At 42.7% G+C, this 25,169-nt stretch overlaps 1 protein-coding gene across 2 annotated transcripts in view; it reads right to left on the bottom strand.

Moving 5' to 3' along the window:
* SLC22A15 (solute carrier family 22 member 15) overlaps positions 1–16,792 on the bottom strand; it is an 81,565-nt gene extending 64,773 nt beyond the window's left edge. For both annotated transcript variants that reach the window (XR_009607870.3, XM_060625503.3), the window contains exons 1-2: positions 16,622–16,792; positions 141–353 (exon numbers count right to left, since the gene is read on the bottom strand). Coding sequence is in view for 1 of the 2 variants with exons in the window: in XM_060625503.3 (XP_060481486.1) it covers positions 141–353; positions 16,622–16,708 (300 nt within the window). In the remaining variant the exon portion in view is untranslated. The remainder of the gene's footprint in view (positions 1–140; positions 354–16,621) is intronic.
* Between the last annotated feature and the right edge of the window lie 8,377 nt (positions 16,793–25,169).

Consider the following 25,169-nt stretch of genomic DNA (forward strand, 5'->3'; position numbering starts at 1 on the left):
CTCCAATGTACCCGACAGCTATTTGAAGAGGTGGCTGACATTTAAATCAACAAGACAGAAAAATGGTTCCATCTGGACCAGGAGAAACGTTCACCCAGCGATCGTGATCTTGTTTTCCCGACGGCCACCACTGGTGTTACCTCCGAGGCGATGGAGGTGAAAGTGCTGCTGAAGTGCACGTGCTTCCGGACCTCGCTGCCATTGGCAGTCAGCAGCCAGTCCCCCAAGGCGTGGTCGTCACCCGCCGACCGGTTGCCGTGGCTCTGGTTGGGCAGGAGCTCTGCCAGGTCCCAGTGGTAGGACGGCGTGGCCCCCACCAGTGCGATGAGGATGGCCTCCGTGGCCACGTAGAGCTGAAGGAGCAAACATACAAACCCATCAGTGTTGAGATGGCGATCAGCAGGCTCACAAGCCCCGCAAGATCAGTTTCTTGCTTTTGTGTTTTTGTGAGCTACACAAAACCAGACACATCAGAAGCAAAGGAGAGAAACTTGAAAAGGAAGCTTCCCGATCTACTAGCAACAGCATCATCAGCAATCCCACTTGTAAAGCGCCTTAGGCTTTTTCGGGGGGGGGAGGGGGTCTCCTCTACATTTGAGACACATCTGATGCTCAGGACCCTGCACACGGATGACAGTATGACACTGGTGAAGGTGGGGATGGGGGGGGGCCATTACGGCTCTGAAACACAACACTCTCAGTTCAGATAAGCAGGCACCAGGGTCCAAGAGTATCTTGGCCTTGGATTCACCATCTAAACAAAACCTTTTGTGGCACAGTTAAATGTCTCAGAAAACAGCACACATATATTCTCTCTCTCTTAGAGAGAGAATATACATACAGTAAAAGAATATAGAGAGAGCATATTCATATAGAGTGTATATATATATACACACAGAGAGAAAGAATCTATATAGTGTGTATATACAGAGAGAACATTTATAGAGTACATATAGAGAATATATATAGAAAGTATATATAGGAAGAAAATATATATTGAGAGAAGTAGTATAGATAGATAACACATATATACAGAGAACACAAATGAAAATACTTTATTAAAGCAGGTAAGCATAGTATGTACTTGAGTAGGCACTATTTTATTTTATTTTATTTTATTTTATTTTATTTTATTTTGAGAGAGAGAGAGGCACAAGTAAGCGAGGGGCAGAGAGAGAGAGAGAGAGAGAAGTGGAGCTCACTCCAAGGGGGGGCTTGAGCTCCCAAACCATGAGATCATGACCGGAGCCAAAGTCAGATACTTAACCAACTGACCCACCCAGGCTCCCAAGTAGATACTATTTTAAAACATAATAGACAAATTTCATAAGCTGTAAAGAAATTCAAAATCCTATAATAAATACTTGCTTTATAACCCTTAGCTCTACTTAATCATTATTTAATCTAAACATAGTTGTTCCCCTAAAAAAAAAAATTCCCTCATTCATTCAAGAAATAATTATTGAGCACATATGCCATTTGTCTCTGATTGTTCTGGGCCTTACAGCTATTCACAATCGGGTTTACAAGCTGTTGAGCCCTATGCAGCCTTTATATGCTATGAATTTCCATTTATATTAGTTCTCATTGCCGGATGATTATTTCAAGCTTCAAATGAATTCGGAAAACACAGAATCAGTCTGTTCCAGTGAGAACTGTCTCACTAAGGAAGAAATCTTATTTTAAGAACTGATCCCCATTAATTTAGAACCTGGTATCTTAAAATACCTTTAAACACAATAAGCGTTTTACAAAGTACGAAGCTGTGATTTCGCTATAGCATATAGTAACACCCCCACTGGACGGATGTGCTGACTGAGGCACGAAAAGGAGGAGATCTGCCAACAGCTTCGGCTCCATCCATCAGTGAACCCCGAGCTCCTTCCACACCACGGTGTAGGGGCATATTCAGCTGTTAAGTGGATAAGCTAAAATGCCAAAGGCAGAGTAATTTATCACAAGTAGATGATGGAATTAGTGTCAAGGAAAGAGAAAGGAAGTCCTGACATTGTGTGTGTCATAACAGAAAGTGAACGTAAAACCCAGGGTGTGATTTTTGCACTCTCTGTGAGGCTGCGAGGATATGAGGCAGCCCCAATCTGTTTTGAGGCAAATGACGGTGGGCCTCCCGAGAGGTACCCAGCCACCACAGGTCAGTCTGCATGGGTGATTTATTGTAGAAGGCAGAAGAAATCATGTGTCTAGATTTATACTGCTTCCTGGCCCCTATTTGCATACTGTTAGGGAAGTTTTAGGCCAGGAGGCAATCAGTCTGTAAAAATAAAAACCTTAATAATTACAAGAACAGATAGATTACACATTCGGCAGCAGCTATAATTACAAAGCCGCTTGCATCGTGTTAGTAACTGCCCCTCCTTATTATAATCTGCTGATCTTAATTGAAGGGCAAAGAAATGAAAAAATATGGGGCACGTGAACTCTGGAGATGAAGCAAAACACATGTTCAAAACAGAGCCGTCAATCGGGCAAAGCAAACTAGTTATATTTTCTCTCTTAAATATGCTATTTTCTGCTTTTGTGCCTCCCACTTGCTTTACATGGAAAGCACTTCACCTGGTTCAGCAGTGTCTCTGAACCTTTTCCATCCTCTGGGATGCGACTCAGGTACCACTTCCAGCCGCCCCCCCCCCCCACCTTCCTTTCGTACCCACCGGAAGCCCTCTCCTGCTTCTGTTCACCCCCCAAAGCTCCATCTAGACCTTTCTTAGTAAGAGACAGATCATTTTCTTCATCCATCCTATTTATGTACTTGCTCATCTTATTTTTCCTACCAGAATATTCTGTCCCTGAGGGCAGGATCTTTGTGTGATCCACTCCTGGGCTTCCACACCAAACAACTCAGGGCCTGGACACATGAAGCCCACACTCAGCAAGTGAATGAATGAATAAATAAATGACTGGGCTAGAATGCTAATAACAGCAGCAAATGCTTCTCTAAATTCTAATTATGCGCCAAGCCCTATTCTAGGTGCTTGTTGAAAATATGTTAATACATCATATTTTTATCTGGACTGTTCTAAGATAAGCAATGTTCTAGGTAAGAGAGGAAATGCTCAAAGGATCCTCTACTCTGAAGTGTGCTTTTCCGTGGACACTCCCGTTCTCAGCAGAAGCTACGCTGTGTTAAAAGCAGTTCAGAAACTACACGCACCCCAGTGTTTACTGCAGCATTCATTTACAATAGCCAAACTATGGAGGCGGCCCCAGTGTCCAGATGAATGGATAAAGACACTGTATGTTAACTATCCTGGAATTACAATTAAACGATTAAAAATTTTTAAAAAGAAAACAGTTCAGAAACAAAGAGGTGGTGCTCATACACACGTTAATTCACAGAGGGGAGCAGTGAAACCCAGTTAATCAGTATGATCTGTGTTAATCAGTATTATTCCCAGCAACCTGAAGCCCGATGAACGCTTTCACCTTCTCATCTCCTCTGCCCTCCTCCCACCCCTCGCGGTGTTTCCAGTGTGCACGCCATGCGTGCACACACACATGTACACCCAGGGACCTCAACTGCACACACAGAGACGTGGCGTTATGTCACCAGACGGGTCAGACACGTGCAGCCCAGAACTCCTGCTTTTCTCCGCCAGAGTCCAAAGAGTCTCTCAATCTTGTCTGTATTACCCTATAACTGCCATGCCCACGGATTCTTGTCGAATGATCATACCCATCAGCGGCTGGGTCTTAAAGCCACAATCAGAAACCACCATCCACGCTCCTTCCAAGTGGGGTCAACAACACCGCAGAGAGGCCATTACCTTCTCCAAAGCCCCCTCCAGGGAAGGAAAACAAGTGTCACAGATGGCTGCACTTTTTCTTCCCCTTTCAATGTCATTATAATTAGGTGACTACAATGCACCAGGGGACTGAAATTTCTGAAGTTGCAAAAAGTGAAGGTTTTAAAAGTGATTTTATATCGACAGCATTATAAGCTTTTATACCACTCCGGAAACCAAACCGTCCCCCATAAATGATCTCATCACAATATCTTGTGCTGTGAAGTCATGGGAAGTATGATGTTTAGGTCTTAAAGTAGGTAAAATGGGCAATTAAGTGACTCGTTCAAGATCACGTATAACACTAATAGCAAAACCAGGATGAGAACGGGATCACCTCATGGGAGAAATGGAAGATGACTTTGTTGTTGTCATTACCGTTAGTCTTTTCTGCACTTCGTACTCTGTTACTGACTGACTCAACCAAAGCATTACGTGGGCAAGCCTATCATGACAGCACGCCCAGATGCCCAGTGCCCAGCACAAACTGGGCCTTCAGTCAATGTCAGGTGACTTACAGATACCACCTATTTTTTTTTAATTGAAAATATTTAATATCATGCCCTGAATAACTGGTGTCTCGAAGTCCTGTTTCTTTCAACTCTAATTCATCCACATAATGCCACCAGATTGGTCTCCCTGAGACACTCCTCATGACATTCTTCTGGCCAAAACGTATCAATGGATAAGTGATAAATGTCTTAACGTTCCAGATCCCCACTGTATGGGCCAGCTGCTACCTAATCCACATTCACGCTTTCTGTACTGGCGTGCTCAGCTCCCCATTGCATGACTTCTCATGGTGTGGTGTGAAAAGGGAAAGGAATCTGTATACCTGAGTTGGAAACTCAGCTCTAGGAACCTTTCAGCAAATCAAAACCTCTCCAAACTTCAGGTTTTCTTTTCAGTGAGACTGGACACTGGTAGTAAACATCTTTATCTAATTCATTCATATCTAACCTATTCTGAGGGTCAAATGGGATGTTTCCTTTAGCCAGCAGTAAACTCTACAGCCCCATACAAATGGCATCTACCAGTGCCTCCCAGACTTTAAAGTGCAGGGTCTGGTCCTGTAGCCTGGGAAAGACCTGAGTTCCACATTTCTAGCAAGCTCTCCTGAGCTCAATGCTGCTAGTCTGGGCCACACTCTGTGTAGTAAGCCTAAAAGTTGTTCCGTCTTCTACACTTTTTTCCCCCAATTTTACTGTTTTCCATCTGAAATGACCTTCCCACTTCTCTCTAAACCCAAGCTCCCAAGTTCAGCACAAGCTCAGCCCTTCTCAAGTCTTCAACAAACCACTCCAGACCACGCTGATGGCTCCTTTGTTAATCTCCAAAGCGGTCAATGGCTGCACTATTTACTGGGGAAATATTATTTTGTATCTAACAGTGCAGATATAGTGAAATTCTAATTTGTTAATGATCTGTTTTCTCCTGAACGAAAGAAACGCTAACTTCGATTTCTATATGCTTCCAAATAAACCCAACATACCACTCTATAACTAACAGCCTAGGATACATTTTAACTAATTCCTTGCAAAATGGTGTAGAAAAAGAAAAGAAAAAGAAAAGATGATGATCAAGATAAAAAACCAGTCATTCCAGGACCTAATCTTTATTCCATCCACTAATTAAGACTTTGGATAAATTAAGTATTTGGGTAAACAGTGATTTAACCTGCATCCGTTTCCCTCCCTTTCTCCCAAATAAAATGGAAATACCCCCACCTGACTACCTTCCTTCTGTGACTTCAGTTTAATTCTTAAAAAATTTTAGTGAGCTCCAACACTTTGCAACACATTATATTATGGGCCTCAGATGATAACAAGGCTGGCTAAAAAATAATCACTTCCTTCTAGGCAAATACATTCAAGTGAGGACAACAAACGTACCGAAAGCTACAAACACAAGGCAGATTTTCACAAATGCAGTATTAGCCACGGCGGAAATGAGGTGATGAGAGCACAGAGAAAGTAGATGGGAAATCTAACTGGGGAATAAGGAAAAAGTTGCAAATATGACACCAGAAACTAGGAAGAGAAAACCTAGTAGGGGTTTAATCAAAACCACATTCAGAGGAAGGAACTTTTGGGGCAAAAAAATAGGCCAATCAGAGTCAAGAAGGTAAACCACATATTTTTAGTGTTCTTTGAAGAAATATTACAGGATAGCTCAGTTTTCCCAAACTTCGGTCACCTGTGTGCTCCCTGCAAGAATTTTATGTGCCGTTTTTTGTTTTCTATTTACTTAATAGTCTTCTTTTTTTTTTTTTTTTCTTTTAGAGAGACAGAGAGAGAGAGAGAGAGAGAAAATCCCAAGCAGGCTCCACACTCAGCATGGAGCCTGACACGCGGCTCGATTCCCCGACCCCGGAATCATGACCTGAGCCAATATCAAGAGTCAGATGCTGAACGGACTGAGTCATCCAGGCGCCCCTAACGGTCTTCTTTTAAATCGATTCAAGATGTTTCTTTAAGCTTTTATTTCAATTCCAGTTAACATACAGTGTAATATTAATTTCGGGTGTACAATATAGTGAGTCAAGACTTCCTTCCAACAGCCAGTGCTCACCACAGCAAGTGCACTCCTTAGTCCCCACCGTATATTTCACCCACCCCCCTCCCCTCCCCTCCCGCAACCGTCAGTGTGTTCTCTAGGGTTAAGAGTTTGTTTCATGGTTTGCCTCTCGCTCTTTTCTTTCCCCTTTGCTTGTTTCGTTTCTTAAATTTCACTTTTCTTAAATTTTACTGCAGCATTCATTTACAATAGCCAAACTATGGAGGCGGCCCCAGTGTCCAGATGAATGGATAAAGACACTGTATGTTAACTATCCTGGAATTACAATTAAACGATTAAAAATTTTTAAAAAGAAAACAGTTCAGAAACAAAGAGGTGAAATTGATCTGATATCAAATGAGTGAAATTACATGGTATTTGTCTTTCTCTGACTTAATTTCACTTAGCATTGTGCTCTCCAGCTCCAACCACATCATCACAGATGACAAGATCTCATTCTTTTTTGTGGCTGAATAATATTGCATTGTATATATATGCCGCATCTTTATCCATTCATCCATCGATGGACACTTGGGCTGTTCCCACAATAATGCTGCTGTAAACATCGGGGTACATGTATCCCTTCGAATTAGTATTTTTGTATTCTTTGAGTAAATACCTAGTAGTACGATTGCTGGATCATAGGCTGGTTCTATTTTTAACTTCTTGAGGAACCTCCATACTGTTCTCCATAGTGGCTGCACCAGTCTGCATTCCCACCAACAGTGCAAGAGGGTTCCTTTTTCTTCACATCCTTGCCAACACCTGTTGTTTCTTATGCTGATTTCAGTCATTCTGACAGGTGTAAGGTGATATCTCATGTAGTTTTGATTTGTATTTCCCTGATGATGAGTGATGCTGAGCATCTTTTCATATGTGTGTTGACCATCTGTATAGTCTTCTTTGGAAAAATGTCTATTCATGTCTTCTGCCCATTTTTTAATTGGATTATTCATTTTGGGGGTGTTGAGTTTTGTAAGTTCTTTATATATTTTGGATACTAACCCTTTATCAGATATGCCCTTTGAAAATTCAGTTCAAAATTTTTAACTTAAGTGAATTTGCAAAGAAATAAAATTTTATATCAATAGAAATACGACCAGACAGATGGAACTATCAAAATAAACACCATGTCATAATGCCAAGTGTTGGCTAGTGTGTTTTTACTTAAGACGGGCCACAAGAGATATTTTCAGGCAGGATTTGGGGAGAGAGGGTGAAAGCAAAGGAGCAGCCATCTTGTTTTTTTATGCTCAGAAGGCTGGGAAAGGTGTTTTTTGCCTTTCTTTGCCACTTCTTTGCTGGCTCGCTCTGCTGGTAGAGCACAACAGCTGGGCCTGCAACGGATCCACGTTCCCCTGGACCCTCCCTCAGCATCTCTGACTCCCGGGCCAAGTATGTGTTTTCCAAGATGAAAGGCAGTTGCTTCATCAAGGTTGGAGGCAGTGAGAACAGCACAGATTCCCATCAATTCGGATGGCTTCCAGACCATACTTTCCCTTCCAGACTGCCTTCCCTGCAGACGTCAAGCTCCAACATCAGACACAAAGACAACAGCCTTACAGGGACGGCTTAACCAACTCTCGCAATTGTGCGTGGTCAAATCTCTGTGACAAATTATTCACTGATTATGTGTATAATCATACACATATGAATACATACCACACACACACACACACACACACACACACACACACACACACGTGTCCCCATCCCAGGAGTTCTGCTTTCTGCCTCTCGGGTTGAACTACAACTCACACCACCTTCAGCAAATATGGCACAATATTAGCACTTGTCAAATCTAGAAGTAGGCACAGGTATGTTTGCGATATTAGTCTCTGTGTTTCATGTGAAATGTTTCTTTGAAAATAAAATGACCACTACCATAAAAAAAGAATAATGTTATTAAATTTCAACTAGGTAAGGTTTTCTGCCCAAGTCTGAACTCTGAGCCTTGTTTTTTTTTTTAATTTTTTTTAACGTTTATTTATTTTTGAGACAGAGAGAGACAGAGCATGAATGGGGGAGGGGCAGAGAGAGAGGGAGACACAGAATTGGAAGCAGGCTCCAGGCTCTGAGCCATCAGCCCAGAGCCCGACGTGGGGCTCGAACTCACGGACCGCGAGATCGTGACCTGAGCTGAAGTCGGATGCTCAACCGACTGAGCCACCCAGGCGCCCCTCTGAGCCTTCTTTAATTCTTACTTCTAGTTCATTTCCTTTGCTAAAACAGAAATAGTTGCAAAAGTTTTGAGAACTGCTAGCACCAAATGAGATTTTCTTCTTAGATAAAAGAAAGATCAGGGCACCTGGGTGGCTCAGTCGGTTGAGGGTCCAACTATGGCTCAGGTCATGATCTCGCAGTCCGTGGGTTCGAGCCCTGCGTCGGGCTCTGTGCTGACGGCTCGGAGCCTGGAGCCTGCTTCGGATTCTGTGTCTCCCTCTCTCTTTCTACCTCTCCCCTGCTCACGCTCTGTCTCTCTCTCTCTCTCTCTCTCAAAAATAAATAAACATTTAAAAATTGTAATTAAAGAAAGATTAAGGAAGAACTGAAAAGGGACTAACTCTCTCACTTTATAAGCTAATGCTATTCAATATAATTTCCACAGACCACCTAGATCTACCATATGCAGGCCACCCTTTGGGACATGAGAGAATGCAGAAAGATGGAAGATTAGAAACGACTGAGAGAGTAATAAGGAATCAAGAACAAAGGTGAGAGGATGTCCCTGGAAGGAAGGTTGAGCTGTCTTCCTCCTGGACACTCTGAAGAGATGTAATGACAGGTAAGGGTAAACGTTAATTTCAAACCAAAAGAAAGGAGATGTTTAGGAAGTTTGTACTTCTATTCCATCCATAAAGTGGGACCAAAGAACATCTGGAGAGGGTGTGAGCAATGGAGTCAGGAGAAATTTGAGCTTAGGAAGAGTGGCCAACAGCCAACCAGGAGAAGTGCAGACCAGAGCCGGACAATGGCCCAAAGCATGGGTTTCAGAACTCCGAAAGAGAGGAACCAACCAGCCTATGTTTGCAACAAGAGATAATGGAATAGGCAAGTTCTGGTACAGCCACACATTGCTACACTGCTACAGCCATTATAAAATATGTGGTTGTTCATTTATGACTGCAGCAAGGCATGCACGATATTGCTGACAGACAAAAATTGAGGTTAAGATACAAATTTATGCAAAAATTAGGCAAATGTACATGTTTGTATAACTAAAAGTCTGGAAGACAATCCACCAACATGTGAGTGTGTTTCATGTCTGAGTGGTCCAAGTTCTGGTGATTCTTTCCCTTTTCTCTTTTCTATGTTTTCTCTTTTTGCTACAATCCCCATATACTCCTTGTTGAGCCTCATACAACTCCCCTAAATGCAGATGCTAATTTCTGCCCGAACGGTTGGTTAAGGGAGTCAGAGATGAGCTTCCTGAGTTGTGCGTATCTTGGGGTTGGCCAGCTCTCCCTTATAAGGCAGGCTTTGACCGTGGTGAAGGGCCAAGCTCGTGTTCCGAAAACCTCAAGGTGAAATTGACACAACGCCAACTAACTGCCGGGCATTGGGCAACTTGAAGAAATCCTGAACTTGCAAAACAAATGAATTACACTTTCGTGATCCAGCCACTTCCCAGAGTACACAAACGACTGAGGGGTCCCCTACTGAAGCTGTCTCAGCCATCTCAGAGCAGAGGGTCACGGCATTCAGAGAGTCTAGCGTTCTGCCACACATTGTCTATCTTCACATTTTTAATGACGTGTGTGTGTGTGTGTGTGTGTGTGTGTGTGTGTGTGTGTGTGACCTTCTCTGTCAGGGCACATGCTGAGTAGCTGTGCTGTGTGTGGCCCCAGCAGGCATGCTGCTAGAGATGTGGGTGCTGTGGGGGTGTTGAGCCAGTTGCTTTCTAAGGCACATCCCAATTCTTCAGATGCCCGAGGCTCAAAGGGGCTCCCTAAACCTCCCAGAGGCTCCCTGTATTTCCATAACCTCCCCGGATGGAAATCTGGTCTGGCTGATTTGCAACTTCACCTGCTTTACGCCAGGGGGCAGTGTCTGTCTACAGACAACAGCTTTCCTGAGGACGTACTAGGGGGCAAGTGTAGCCATGGTCTCTTTAGGAAGCGCCCCACTTACCTAAAGTGATGGAATATTCCACCAACAAAGGTTCCCCGGATTATCACCCAAACTCACGGCCACCGTCTGAGGGCAGACACAACTAAATCTGAGGGTAAGGGCGGCGTAAAACTTGCCCAAACTAACAGAGAACCTGGTAGATGCTCACGTGTTCTGGAGTCATGATAGAGCGGCTCTCATGCCGGGTGTTGTCATCACGGCTGAACCCCTGGTGGTGGTGAGACTCTCCTGAGGCACAAGGGCTGGTCTCAATGACCAACACAGTGAGGTCTTCCCTAATGTCTGCCCTACGAACTTCATTACTTGCTTAAGGTTGAGGGGTTGGAACCACCTCAGCGATACCTCATCAAAAGAAGTCTTTCTGGGCGCCTGGGTGGCTCAGTCGGTTGAGCGGCCGACTTCGGCTCAGGTCACGATCTCACACTCCGTGAGTTCGAGCCCGCGTGGGGCTCTGAGGTGACAGCTCAGAGCCTGCAGCCCGTTTCGGATTCTGTGTCTCCCTCTCTCTGTGACCCTCCCCCGTTCATGCTCTGTCTCTCTCTGTCTCAAAAATAAATAAACGTTAAAAAAAAAAAAAAAAAAAAAAAAAAAAAAGAAGTCTTTCCACGAATCTCCTGGGGAGATTAGGACTGGGAGGCAAATGCAAGCACATAGGAGACATTCCCTGTGACAGTGTTCTACACAAAGTTCAAGAGCGCACCCTGAACAAAACTCTCTCTACCTCATTCTCTTAAGTGTGAAATTCATAGACCACAGTTGACAGCGCTAACTGGTTAAAGGGATGGCAGGAGAAGGGTGGACGGTTACTCTAATGAAGTGAACTGTAGCATTTGCTTCTCAGTATGCCGATCTTTTCTATGCCACACTCTTGTTTTTTTGTTTTTTTTTTTAACACAGAGAAGCAAAACAAAATAAAGTTCAGGAACCCACCATCACAATTAACAAGCTACATTTTATTATATTTGCTTCAGATTTTTAAAATACGGTATTATGAATACAGAGCAAATCTCTTCTGTACCCCCCTCACCCCCACCCCTCCTTCCTTCCCTGGAGGTAACCAATCTGATGGATTGGGTGTGGAGCCTTCTACCCCATATGTTTATACTGCTACATTGTCCATATACACTGATAAACCAAATACGGTACAGTTTCCTGTATTTTGACAATTTTTTCAGATTTTATTTTAGAGAGAGAGAGAGAGAGAGAGCGTGCATGCAAGTAGGGGAAAGGGGCAGAGGGAGAGAGACTGAGAATCTGAGGCAGGCTCTGTACTAAGCGGAGGGCTTGATCCCACGACCCTGGGTCCATGACCTGAGCCAAAATCAAGAGTGAGGCGCTCAACCCACTGACTGAGTCACCCAGGAGCCCCGATATTTTTACAATTTTTAGTAAGACTTTTGTGTCATATTGTATATATCACACTTGTTATTTTTTTCATGTAACACCGTGTTTTAGAAATTCATTCCTGTAGTTGTTTATCGATCTGGTTCATTCACGCCAACCTGTTACAGCCCATCAAATTTATGCCACATTTTGATTACCTGGTCCCTTTTTGGGAGTCGCTAAGGTGGTTACTAATTTTTATTATTACAAACAGTGCTGCAGTAAACATCTGAGCCATATCTTCATGCACGTGTTCAAGGAACGTTGGAGGACGTACACCTAGGAATCTAAAAGCTGGGTTTCAATTTTACTAGACCGTGCCAAATTATTCTCTGAACAGCACAGTTCCCGCTCCTCTTTTTCAGCACACCTGTACTGTTAGACTATTTAATGTCTGCTCATCTATTCAGTGTGAAATGATATTTCATAGTCATTTTAATACGCCCGTCCCAGGTGACCACTGAAGGTAAACATCTTTTCCTGTGTTGACTATCACAGTTTCCTCTTCTGCACAATACCTGGTCAGTCATTCTGCTTTCTAAAACACCATGAAAGGATGTTTATTGCGTGAATGATCTGAAGGCAATGGTAACCCCAGGGTTGATAAATAAGATTGGGGTTATTAAGAGTTTACATTAAAATAATGCGTTCCAGAACACCTGAAGACTGTACCTCAAGCTGAGGTCCACGATGACATCACACTTTTGCTGGAGAAACTAATGCCTGTTACAGGTTACATGTTCCCTTTGGCTCATGGATGTTTTAAATCCTGTGCAAATTATACTACAATCTGTGACGCATGATCCCCGGGAAAATGAAGGAGCTGGAGTCGACGGCTTAGAACACAAAGAAGTGGGTTCCATTTTCACTTTGCATCTAAAGGGCTCAAAAAACAAAGAACTGTATTCCAACCTTCTTCCTCCAGACAGCCTGGCAAACAAACACACACGTACGCAAACACAAATGACGATGACAGCATCGGCTCTGAATCACTACCAGAAAATAGAAACAGAAATAAAGCACACAGAATTATTCACATTTCAATACCACAGATAGCTCTTGTCCAAGGGAGGGCACCTATATTTGGACAGTAAGAGTTTTTCTAACTACAGAATTGTGAACATTGCTGCGCGTTCATGAGACAACGATTTTTACCTGTGGCAATCCCTTTTCCTCTAGCTTCCTGCTTATCTACTTTCAAACCGCCTATCACTCTTGTCAGGGGCATTTTCATCAGCATAAGAAGGGAGATCTACAAAATCTGCATCAATCCTTTATGTACCTGAAAGGTGACCACTATAGAGATTCTAAAGGTTGTGTTTGCAGAGTGTGTGGCCAGAAGTCACCTTGCTAAAGGCAAGCGGATATTGAGGTAACTTGCGAGCACTACCTGATGGTACCCACAATCCACAAAAACGGTTAACCTAAAGACCTTCCGAGTTGGCTTTGTGATGTGCTTTTGTCCTTTTAGTTTGAACTTGGATGTTCGAAGTAAGGGGGGGTTAAAACCATTAATAATAATAATAATAATAATAATAATAATAAAACCCAGATAGAAGAAAATGCAAAGATCTGAATTTGCCATCTCTGTCCCTTCTAGTTCTGTGTTTCTCGACTGGGGTCGGTCATTGCCACACTGCAGATGCAGAAAAGGCTCTTGCTTCAGCAGTGGCTCCCTGTCTGGCTGTCCCTCTCTCTGGGAGTCCCGCCTACTGTGTACAGGGCTCTCTTTCTGCTAGCGCTGCTGTGCAGGTGGGTCTGCATGTTCCTTGGGCAACAGTAGACCAGGATTTTGGTTTTTTTGAGGGTTTTTGTCATTGTTGTTTTTGGTTTTGTTTTTAAGATTTTTTATTTTTTTAATTTTTTTTTTGGTTTTTTTTTTTTTTTCAATATATGAAGTTTATTGTCAAATTGGTTTCTATATAACACCCAGTGCTCTTTAAGATTTTTTAAAGTAATCTCTATACCCAACATGGGCTCAAACTCCCAACACCAAGATCAAGAGTCATACACTCCACTGACTGAGACAGCCTGGCACCCCAGGGCTCTGGTTTCTTTTCTTTTTTTTTTTTCTTTTGAGTTTATTTTTGAGAGAAGGAGCAGGGAGAGAGACAGAGAGAATCTCAAGCAGGCTCTGCACTGTTGGTGTGGAGCCTGACGTGGGGCTCGAACCCACGAACTGTGAGATCCTGACCTGAGCCTGGGCCAAAATCAAGAGTCAGACACTTAACTGACTGAGTCACCCAGGTGCCCAGGGCTTTGATTTTTGAAGCAAACATCAACTTCCCATCTAAGCCAGCTCTGAAAAGGGCTTCCTACTTTCTTCCTTTGCTGGAAGAAGCAACTTTCACAAGATGATGAAAGCATCATATTATAATTGTGTAATGGGGCTCCTAGTATTCCCACTCCATAGGCCATCCCAAACCAAAACCATCTCCAACAAGTGACTTGGTAGAGAAGTCTTTGGTGATGTCCACTTTCATATCCAAAATAGCTTTGGGTGACCCCAAGACCACCTTTATCATGAATATCAATGGGGCAGTTGAATACTCATGAATATGTACCACTATGAAGGATTCACTTCTGCCTGGACTGAGGCATTGTTGGGACAGACACAGCTACAGGGTGCCTCCCAGTCCACACCTACAAGATAAACAGTCACTCACTCCCAATACTCATAAGACCTGGTTCTTCAATGGCAAATACTGACCACATGTCAGGCAGGGATCAGTGAACAATCATGGTCACAGGCTTAGAGCTCTTTGGTACTAAACTCAAACCAACTGGGTCAACCATAAATAAAAGTAAATGAGAAAAACAATAGGTCTCGAACCCAGAACCGTGGCCCTTTTTTTTTTTTTTAAGTTTTTATTTATTTATTTATTTAGAGAGAGCATGCAAGCAGGAGAGGGGCAGAGAGAGAGGAAGATAGACAGAGAGAGAGAGAGAGAGAGAGAGAGAGAGAGAATCCCAAGCAGATTCCTCCATATCAGCACAGAGCCTGACAAAGGGCTCAAACCCACGAACCATGAGATCGTGACCTGAGCCAAAATCAAGAGTGGGACACTTAACTGACTGAGCCACCTAGGGGCCCCAGAACAGTGGCCTTTTTAGTGCTGCACTCCCTCAAGACAAACTTATTCTAAATAGGCAGACACCTAGCTAGGCCTGTAACAAGATAATGACAGCAGGTGGAGTATAGGCATGGGGGGACGGGATTGTTCAGAAAAGGAATTATATTCCTGTAATTCTTGGTTAGAAGAGGAAAGAGTTTTCTCAAAGAAAAAGTATTCTAAATGAACATCAGGCATCATGGGTACAATGAAATACTCTCTGTATTAAATACTGTTTTGTGATTTAGGAAGTACTTTTTCCCCACAGGAAAATTACAGTTAAAGCTGAAACACCGAACTTAAAGAACTTCAGAATCCTGAATATTTGTGAACTGAAAACTTGCTTTGCTAAAAAAAGGACTGACGTCATCTATCAGTCCATCGTTTGAACAGCTCTTCTGGCTGGAGATAAAAACAACTGAACTTGCAAACATTTTAATGGAAAACAGAATCAGTAAGGCAACTCTTACCCTCCCCCACCCCCTACCTTCCTGTTGAGCAGTTGCCTTATGCCAGTTTCAAGCAACTGGTGGTTATACTCACGACTTCCCTGTACTTTCCTCGGGATAATTATCATCGCACACTAACTGTACTTATTGAACTGTCTGCCTGCCTCACCCACCCCCCCCCCCACTAGAATGGGGGTCTTCTGGGGGGAAAGGGGCTTTGATTTGCCCACCACGGTAGCCCCTGCTAAGCAAATAGTAGGCATCATTAAATATGTGCTGAATGAAGGAGTAGTAAAATGAGGGCTCACAGTAGATACTAATCAAGAATTTGTGAATGAAACGCCTTTAGAATATTGGGAGAGGTAACTGATGTCATTAAATGGGCCATTTAGGCTGGCAAAGGAAGAGTAACTCTTGCCTGGCAAAGTGTATCTATAGCGACCTTGAGCATACTAAACCCACATTTTTGGGCTGGGGTGGGCAAGCAGTGTGGGAGAATTTTGTACAGTAAAGAAATGATTCTACTTTATAACTGAATCTTATACATTGTAGATGACATTATTCAATTTATAGTAGTCTCAGCCCGAGGCTGGCCTCTGGCAGAATGACCCAGCAGAACCTGAACGGGGGAGAAATAAACCCCATGCACGGAAAGCACCTGGAACAGAAAGCCTCCTGGAATGCAGGAAAAGATGGTAAGTGGACACCCAGAACTGAAGGAGGCCGCTCTAGGTCGGACCTTCGTCAGCGTCAGCGGCGACCGGGGCTCACTGTGTGCTCTAGATTCCAAGGTGACAGAGCCGCAGGTGAGTAACAATTCCGTCACGCGTTCACGACGTTGTCCCAGGTAACCGCAGAACCCAGCATCCGCTACGATTAACCAGCTCGTCGGCGGATAAAGTACCACCCCCCCCCCCCCACTCCCTCTCCCACTGGAGGTGGCAGGTGGGTGGGCCTGGCGGAACAGCCCCAGGGGGCAGGCTCTGAGGCTGGGGCGGGCACCAAAGACCAGGCCTGACGGCGACCTGGTGCTGGGGCCCAGGCCGGCCCTCGCGCGGGACGGGGGCAGGGGGCTCGGGTCCCCTCCCTCCCCCCGGGGTTTGCAGAGCCTGGGCGACCGGCCGGGTCCCTCGGGGGATCCGCGGGAGGCGGGGCAGCGGGGCGCTGGGGGTGGAGGGGGACTCACCTGCAGCAGCACGGCCAGCAGGAAGCACAAGTACATCTGGTAGATGCCCATCTCCCCCACCGCCTGAAACGCCTCCTCCACCTCCATGGCGGCCCCGGCCCGGCGGCCCCTGCTCGGCCCGGTGGCGCGGAGCGGGAGCGGGAGCGGGGGCCGGGGAGGGGAGAGAAGGGGTGGGGCGGGGGCGGGGGCAGAGCCAGAGCCGGCGCGGGGGCGGCGCGCGTGCGCGGGCGGGGCGGGGCCGGGAGGGGGCGGGCACGGGGCGCGGGGCGCGGGGCTGCGCGTCGGGGATCTGGGTGGGAGAGGGGCTGGCGTGCGCGCAGCTCGCGGGGCGAGGGAAGAGGAAGTGGGCGCGGGCTGAGACATCCGCGGCGATGGAGAAACTCGGAAACGGCTGCCAGTCGGATCCCCGGCCCTGCTTGGGGCAGGGGCGCGATTACCGGGCGACCTGGTGGCGGCTCGGCATTGTTTGTCCTTTTGTATAAATCGGGGGGCTGGGGGGCGTGCCAGAGCCTTCGGAGAAGAGGGCTGGCCGGCCTTTCTTTCTGGTCCAACGCTGCGCTAGCGCTGTGGGGGTCACACGTAAACACATTCTTGCAAAGCCAGGAGACTCATTTGCAAATAGAAATACGCACGAGGTACAAAGGAAATAAAGAGCCAAGGTTAAGCTGTGAGACTGGAGATGATGGATGCCAAGGTGTTTGTAGGATAAGCAGCACTTGCCAGGCGGGAAAGGTGGAGGAAGAAGAGGCAGGGCGGAGAGAGGGGTCGCCCACCTTAAGTCCCCTCATTCCTGCATCTCCTGAGGTTGGTTTTAACAGCTGCCTAGTATTCCCTGGTCCAGGCCATGACCCTCAATACATTGTGAACAGAAGAGGTGACCAGCTAATGTTTTACCTAAGCTTTCACATCTAAAAGAGTGCGATAGGCCTAAGTCTTCTTTTCTTCCTACTGTCCCTGTTTGCATTTGGCATTAAGATCATAGCAGCTTAGCAAAATGAGTTGGAAATGTTTGGTATGACTCTCCTTTAAACCATCTGGATTGGCTTGTCTTGCCGGGGCGAACCCCTGTATTACAGAGATACATAGAAATATCAGATATATTTTTATGGCTTTCTGTTCTTAAATTACTTGTATTATTTAAAAAATGCTTCTATTTTAATCGAGATTTTTTTTTTTGGTTTTGTAATTAACTTGTTCATCTTGTTCTCATAGGGTTTTATAAACTCATGCTCTAGTTGCATTGATGCTCTGTTTTTCATTCTTAATATTGTTTATTTTTATCGCTCATTCTTATCCATCATGCTGGAGTTTCTCTATTCTTTCTTTATTTTTTTTAATTTTTTCTCTATTCTTTTTTTAAAGAACCAGTTTTTATTTTATGGTTTTTCTTCCTGTGTTTCTTTGTTTTCTATTTTGTGGATTATGTGAATTCTTTTCACCCTTACTTACTTTTGTTACTCTGTATTTCTTTTTTAGCTACATGACTTGAAAGTTTAGCTTATTTGCTTTAAATTTTACTTTTCTTTTTAATGTTTATTTATTTATTTTGAGACAGAGGGAGAGAGAGAATCCCAAGCAAGCCCTGTGCAATCAGAGCCTGACAGGGGGCTCGATCTCACGAACTGAACCATGAGATAATGTTCTGAGCCAAAACCAAGAGTAGGTGGCTTAACTGACTGAGAAACCCAGATTCCCCTAATTTTACTTTTTAAAGAATAATTACATTTCAGGCTATGCATTTCTCTTTGCTCTGTCCTATAAGTTTTGTCATGATGTGGTTTCTCTTGTCTTTAGTTCTGAATATTCCATGATATTGTAATATACTCTTCAAACCACTAAGTTATTTGTTAATGCTTTCTCCCTTCTTTTCTTTTTTTTTAGTTTCCAAGTAAACGTTATTGCTATTTTTAAACCATCCTTTTATTGTTGATTACTAATTTAAATACTTTGTGAACCAAGATGATATTAAATCTTGGAAATTGCTTGAGGTTTCTTGTGACCAAGAATGTGGTCATTTTAGAAAAATGGACTGAATGTACTGAAAATAGTCTCCATTTGCTTGGGTGCAAGATTCTCTATATATTAGATCAATCATGTTAATTATATTCAAGTAATGTGTATTACTACTGGATATATCAACTTTTAATAAACATGTCAAAATCTTCCAAAATGTTTATTGTTTTTGAGTTTTTATCAAGTTCTCTTTTTATTTCTGTAGGTACATAAAAGGACCAATTGAATCATTCCTCTTGTGATAAAATAGCTTTCCTCTTTTTAATGCTTTTGTCTTCATTTTTATTTTGTTTGATATTAATATTGCAACATCAGGGTTTTTAAATATTATTTTCCTTGTAGTCTTTTTCTTTTCATCCTTTTGTTTTTACTATGTTTTAGAAATGTTTATGGAGGGAGGATTTTTTGTCCATCCACTTTGATAGTCTTTGTCTTTTAACATGTGAGTTAAATCCATTTATATTTATTGTGAGTGATATATTTGGAATTTTTTTCTACCATTTCATTTAGTGTTTTCTGTTCACCATCTTCTTTTTTTTTTTTTTCTTCTTGGCCATCTGTTGGAGTCTGAAAGCCATTTGCATCCTGCCTTTCTCTGTTTTTGCTATTTTAGAGACCTACAGAGTGCGTTATTATATTATTATTATTAATTTGGTAGTTACACTTACATTTTTTAACATCCTCATAACTACATACTGTTCTATAATGTTTATAGTTATTTAACATGCCTATTTTCTTTTCAAACTCATAGGAACCTACACAAGATTCTGAAGGAGTTCAGAACAAGTCTCCCTAAAATGTGTCACTTTGGCATGTTGACTATTTTAGCTGAAGGCAATAAAGGCACAGCAGACTCAAGAAATATTTTCCCCTCCTTTAAACTACCTAAAAGAATTTAGATAGGAGACCTGGTTACTAAGAGATAGTTTTTTTCATTCATTCTTTTTTTTTTTTTTTTTTTTACTGTTTATTCATTTTTGAGAGAGAGAGAGAGAGAGAGAGAGAGAGAGCATGAGCAGGGAAGCAGCAGAGAGTGGGAGACACAGAACTCAAAGCAGGCTCCAGACTTTGTGCTGTCAGCACAGAGACCTACACAGGGCTCAAACTCACAGATTGTGAGATCATGACCTGAGCCAAAGTCGGGTGCTTAACCGACTGAGCCACCCAGGTGCCCCAAGAGATAATTTTTTATCTGAAAGACTTATCTATAATGTAGGACAAACATCTAATTACCAAACAACTCCTCTTCATATTGTCCTATGAATCACCCTTCACCCCTTTGAAGCCCCAGCCCCGATCCCATTCCTTAGTTCAGGATAGCATATAAGCCCCAGTTGCCTCGCTTGTCCTTGGATCTCATATTCATATTCCCTGTAGGTGTGAAATTAAATGTTTTTCTCCTGTTAATCTCTCTAATTATTAGACCAGCCAGAGAATCTAGAATGGTAAAAGGAAATTTTTTTTCTCTCCCATAATTCTAAGAAAGCTTTATCTGAGAAAACATAGGAGAACATAAAGATGTTACATATGCTGGAAAACTTTTTTAGGTGACTCAAGAAGTTACTGCTGTGGTGCTAAAACATGGATGGGGAAGATTCATGTGAAGTATTTTAATAAAAACCTTCCATTGTTAAGAAAAATTATCCTGCACTTGGAAATAATAAGAAAGCAAGAAGAGAACCGTGTGTGTCCTTTCAATGTGGTAATGAAGCGTTGTTTAACAGGCCCACCCTAGGATTATTTAATTCTGTAAAAGAACTGACTTGTGTTTAACTTTGTATTTACTGTGGATTAGAGTCCAGAGACTACGTGTTTACATGTAAATTTGTAGATTTTTGTTAGGGATAGGTGTAAATGATTATGTTCAATAGAAAAGATAATCCATTATTTAATTATCCTATAAAACATTAGCTTGTTTTATATCAAATTTAGAAATTCTATTTTAATGTTCTTTTTTTTTTTTTCTGGGAATTACAAGTTCCTCAACTGCTCTTAGAACGAGCTTTACCATAGTACTGGTCCTTTCACCAATTAAAATAAAATCTTTGACACAGGTTCATTCTCTATTGGTAAGAGGGTTATATTTTTAACTTTTGGAAGTTTTTCTTTGACATCATCCTGTATGAGAATGAAAAAATAATAAATTAGTATTTATATGATAGCTAAATAATGTGTCGAGTAGAAAGAGGGTGATTTCATCTTACTCTCTTAAAGTTTATATATTATTTTTTCTTCCATTGGATATTTATGCTAAAAGCAGCTGGCTATTATGAGAAAAGAAAGTACAACCTGGGGGTTGTCAGAAATGAGGTCTGATGGGTTGATAAAGGCCAGGTATGCAGTGCTAAGCAGCTTGAACTTTTTCCTACGAGTGATGGGAACCACTGAAGTGTTTTAAGCTGGAGTAGTGTGATTTTTAACAGATGATTTGGTAGAAGTATTAAAAGCATGTAACACCAATTGTGAGGGCCCAGGCAAGACCCAACGAGGGCCTGAGGGCTTAAACCAGAATAGTAATAATATAGATGGAGAAGTCAAGTCAAATTTAAAGTAAAATTTCAAAAATTGATAGCGACTGCATTTTGCACAGGCAAAAGAGAAGTCACGAATGACTCCTATGGTTCTGGCCTTGATGACTGGAAAAATGGAGATGCTATTAACTGAGATAGGGAACACAGAAGGTGGAGTAGGTTGGTAGTGGTGGGCTGCAGGGCCTATAATAGGAATGGTGGGGCTGACCAGCATTGCTCTTTTAAATAGTCGTTGCCCCTTTAAGATCCTGCCCTTCCCCCTTAACCCACCCAGGTCCCTGCTGGATTTTCTTGCCCTAATTTACAGTCAGCGCCAGAGCTTCTGAGCATGCGCTGAAGAAAGAGCTGGCCTAATTAAAGCTCTCCTGAGGCTCAAGGTATTGCATCTGTGGCTCTTAGCAAAGAGTTCCATTTTGAGAGCATATTTTCCCCATCGGACTATTCTTTTCTCATTTTTCTTTTTCTTAAGCCCTTTCCTCCCATAATTTTATAGTACCTGGATCTTTCTTTTAGCACTCAGGAGTAATGAGCATCTTGGGTTGTTGTTGTTGTTGTTGTTGTTTTTTAAATAATAAAAAATTAAAATAATGTTTAGAATAGGGTGTCTATCAAATACATACTGTTTGGGATCTGAGAAGAAAAAGGGTAAACTTTATCTGGTAAATTAGATAAAGCTTTGAAGCAAATAGACTTGATCATTATAACCTTTTTTTTAACATTATTATTATGAAAGCTGCACACCTAACCACTGTATCATGTCTTCTGCTTTATTGGTAATCTGATGTCCCAGAAGGTTACTGAAATTTGGTGTGCAAGATAACAGACTTCACATATGTCAAGTGTTGCTTCAGATCCTTGGCAATCAGTGTTGCAGACCTACCTAAATGTACCAAGAATTACCATCTTTTTTAAAAATCTGAAGAACATTTTTCCTTTTGCATAAACCTTCATGCTGTGCTAACCCTTCATTTTTAGTATTTCACAGCAACAAACTTTAATAAAGATAGCCAAAGTACAACTACCTCTGTCAACATTCAGTTGATAGAAACACAGCAAATACGTTGGGAATAGCCAGATCACAAGGAAGCCTTCCTCCTGGGAGGAAGGAGCACGAGGGCCAAGGGAAGAGAAGCAAAAAGAAAATGGAATTGGCAGTGAAAAGGACATGTCTCCATCGGTTGACTAAACTAACAACTCTCCCAAACTAACAACTCTCGTTCAAAAACCATCCGTGAGTCAGTGACAAACATATACTAAAATAAATCTAAATTAATGTGGAGAAATTGACCATTCCCATGTCTTAAACCTTAGCAATAAAACAAAAGAGGATGAATAGAGTGAGGTCTAAAATTAAGAAGGTTGTGGAAGAGGGATATGAAATATGAGGGAAATTAGCCATTAAGTATGTTTGAATTTAGGTAGTAGAGTGTTTTGCTTGCTAAGAGCCCAAGTTTCCATGCTGTCCCAAGAGGCACTAAGCTTAGATAGTAGGACATTCACTGAATCCAACAAATTCATTCTTGAGTGCTCAATTTTAATGGAAATGTCCATATTGTTGTGCCTGTGGTTGCTACTATTCCTTCCATGGGAGTTCTCCATCAAGGGAATACAGACCAAAATGATGAATTTGCTTTCCGCATGGGGGGGATACACTGGGACTGCATTCAGTAGGATGGATGAAAATTTACCCTCTACCAGACAAATGCTTCCAAGTTGCCCAGGATTAAAATCTGGAGGCCATGGGAACTGTCTAAACCACCTTTGCTGTTGAGTATTGCATAAAACTGATGATAACCTGCATATCGAGAATTCTAGCTGCAACTGGGCCTTCCAGTTAAAACGAGCAATTGACATTGCTTTCAGATAATAGGAAGTCAAAGTAGACTTCAGAGAACCAAGTGTGACACACTTGATCTACTCAATCTCAGGAGAGGTCATCAATCCTAAACCATTCTGAAAATGCAAGTATTAGGTTCATTCAGCAAGCTGGCTTGAGCAACTCCTCCCTACTGGGCATTGTTGTAGGTGTGAGGAATGAGGCATTAAACCATCGGAGCCTCTCCCTCTCCCTGGATGCTTGCATTACAGAGAAGACTTCCTTCTTGGCTGCAGTTCTGGATGGCACGGGTGGAGGAGGAGTTGGCAACTATGGAAATTGCACACTTGCTGCATTATCTGAACGTGAAATCAACTCCAAATCCAAACATAACAATGTGAACCAATTAGAACATAAGCAAAGCTTTACAATCCAGCCCATCTTCTCCAGTCTATCATTCAGCCTATGGGCTCTTGTCCCTGTGTTTATCTGCTTTAAAAAGAACGTAGCCAAGGGCACCTGGTTGGCTTAGTCAGTTGAGCATCCGATCTTGGTTCAGGTCATGATCTCATGGTTCATGAGTTCAAGTCCCACATCGGGCTCTTAAAAAAAGAAAAAAAAAAAAGAAAAAGAACGTAACCAAATCTTGTTATCTCCCAATAGTGAAAGTCACGTAGTGGAAAGTTGCAATAATTCACAAATTCACAAAAAGAATCTGCATGATCTTCGGAACGAAATGAATCCCTGGTTTACTGGCACACAGCTATTCTGAGCCAAAAGATCATAATGCATTTGAAAGAATATAAACTCCTCTTCCTCAGTCTTCATTTGCATGAGAAGAGTATCTTATCCTTAGCCAAACAGAGCAAATCAGGTCCTCCAGTCAATTACCTATTCTAGCACAAGATTTTGAATATTATCGGTTTCATTTTCCACTCCTACCAGGGCTTGAGATGCATCCTTCACCATTTTTTTTTTTTTTTGTCATGTGGCCTTTTGCAAATCTAATGGAAGTGAATGGTTTTTCTCAAGAAAATGAGGGTGCACTCATACACATACTTTGAACATTGGTTTTTTTTCAAATCACTGAATCCAACCCCGACATGATAGATATGATGAATTAGGGCTACCAGAGGTTATATAATACGTTTAAAATGATTAAGGAACATAGCGAAAGTCCACAGTTGGTAGAGCAGTGGATGAAAACCAAGTTCTCAAAAGTTTGGGCCTTTTTGTTTTTTAAAAGTACCAGAGACCCCTCTCGGATTATAGGCCCATCTCTAAACAATGTTTTTCTCGCGTGGAAATATTAATATAGAACAACATTATCTTTGTAACATATTTGCACTCTGATTCCTTTGTAAACAAGAGTAAATGTGCCCCCAGACCCACAATGATTTTAAGGTTGGGGCTTTAGCTGAATAGGGCCTTCCCTGCCTGTCTCCCAAGCGAGAGACTCTAGTCGGGCATATGTGATAACTCAGCCCCATGATTGCAGCCACACACACACACACACACACACACACACACACACACAGAAGAGTTCTCATCTGTTGTGTTGGAAGCTGAAGAATGGAGTAGTGTTGTAGTTTTCCTTTGTGGATTATTCCTTCCTCAACAGCCATTCTGCTTTTGACCTGAAAAACTGGGCCACAGAGATCCTGCACCATCAGGCATGTTTCTTATTGGGCTGTGAATGTCTGGCATATGGCTAATTACAATTTACACCTCCTGAAGTCTTCTGACAATCCACTAAAGGCTGTTGTGTCTCTTTGGTTTACTGTTCGGGGCACTTTTTGCAGACAAAGCAGCAAACGGTTCTTTGGGAGGTAATTTATTTTTAAGTTTTCACGTATTTATTATTTGAGAGAGAGTGTGTGTGTGCACGCACGCGTGTAAGAGCTGGAAAGGGCAGAGAGAGAAAGGGAGAGAGGGAACCCAAGCAGGCACAGTGCTATCAGTGCAGAGCCCAACTCGGGGCTGGATCTCACGAACCATGAGATTGTGACCTGAGCTGAAACCAAGTGTCGGACACAATCGACTGAGCCACCCAGGCGCCCCTTGGCGGTACGTTTTAATTTCAGTTGATGACGGAAGATGATGACTTCTGTCTGGGTTGTTAATGGTGTGTTCTCAGCCTGGTCTGTTAAGTGCCTATGTCTCTACTGATGTGTCATTGTCATTACAG

Source organism: Panthera onca, chromosome C1 (assembly GCF_046562875.1).
Source record: "Panthera onca isolate mPanOnc1 chromosome C1, mPanOnc1 haplotype 2, whole genome shotgun sequence".
In the NCBI taxonomy this organism is placed as follows: Eukaryota; Metazoa; Chordata; class Mammalia; order Carnivora; family Felidae; genus Panthera; species Panthera onca.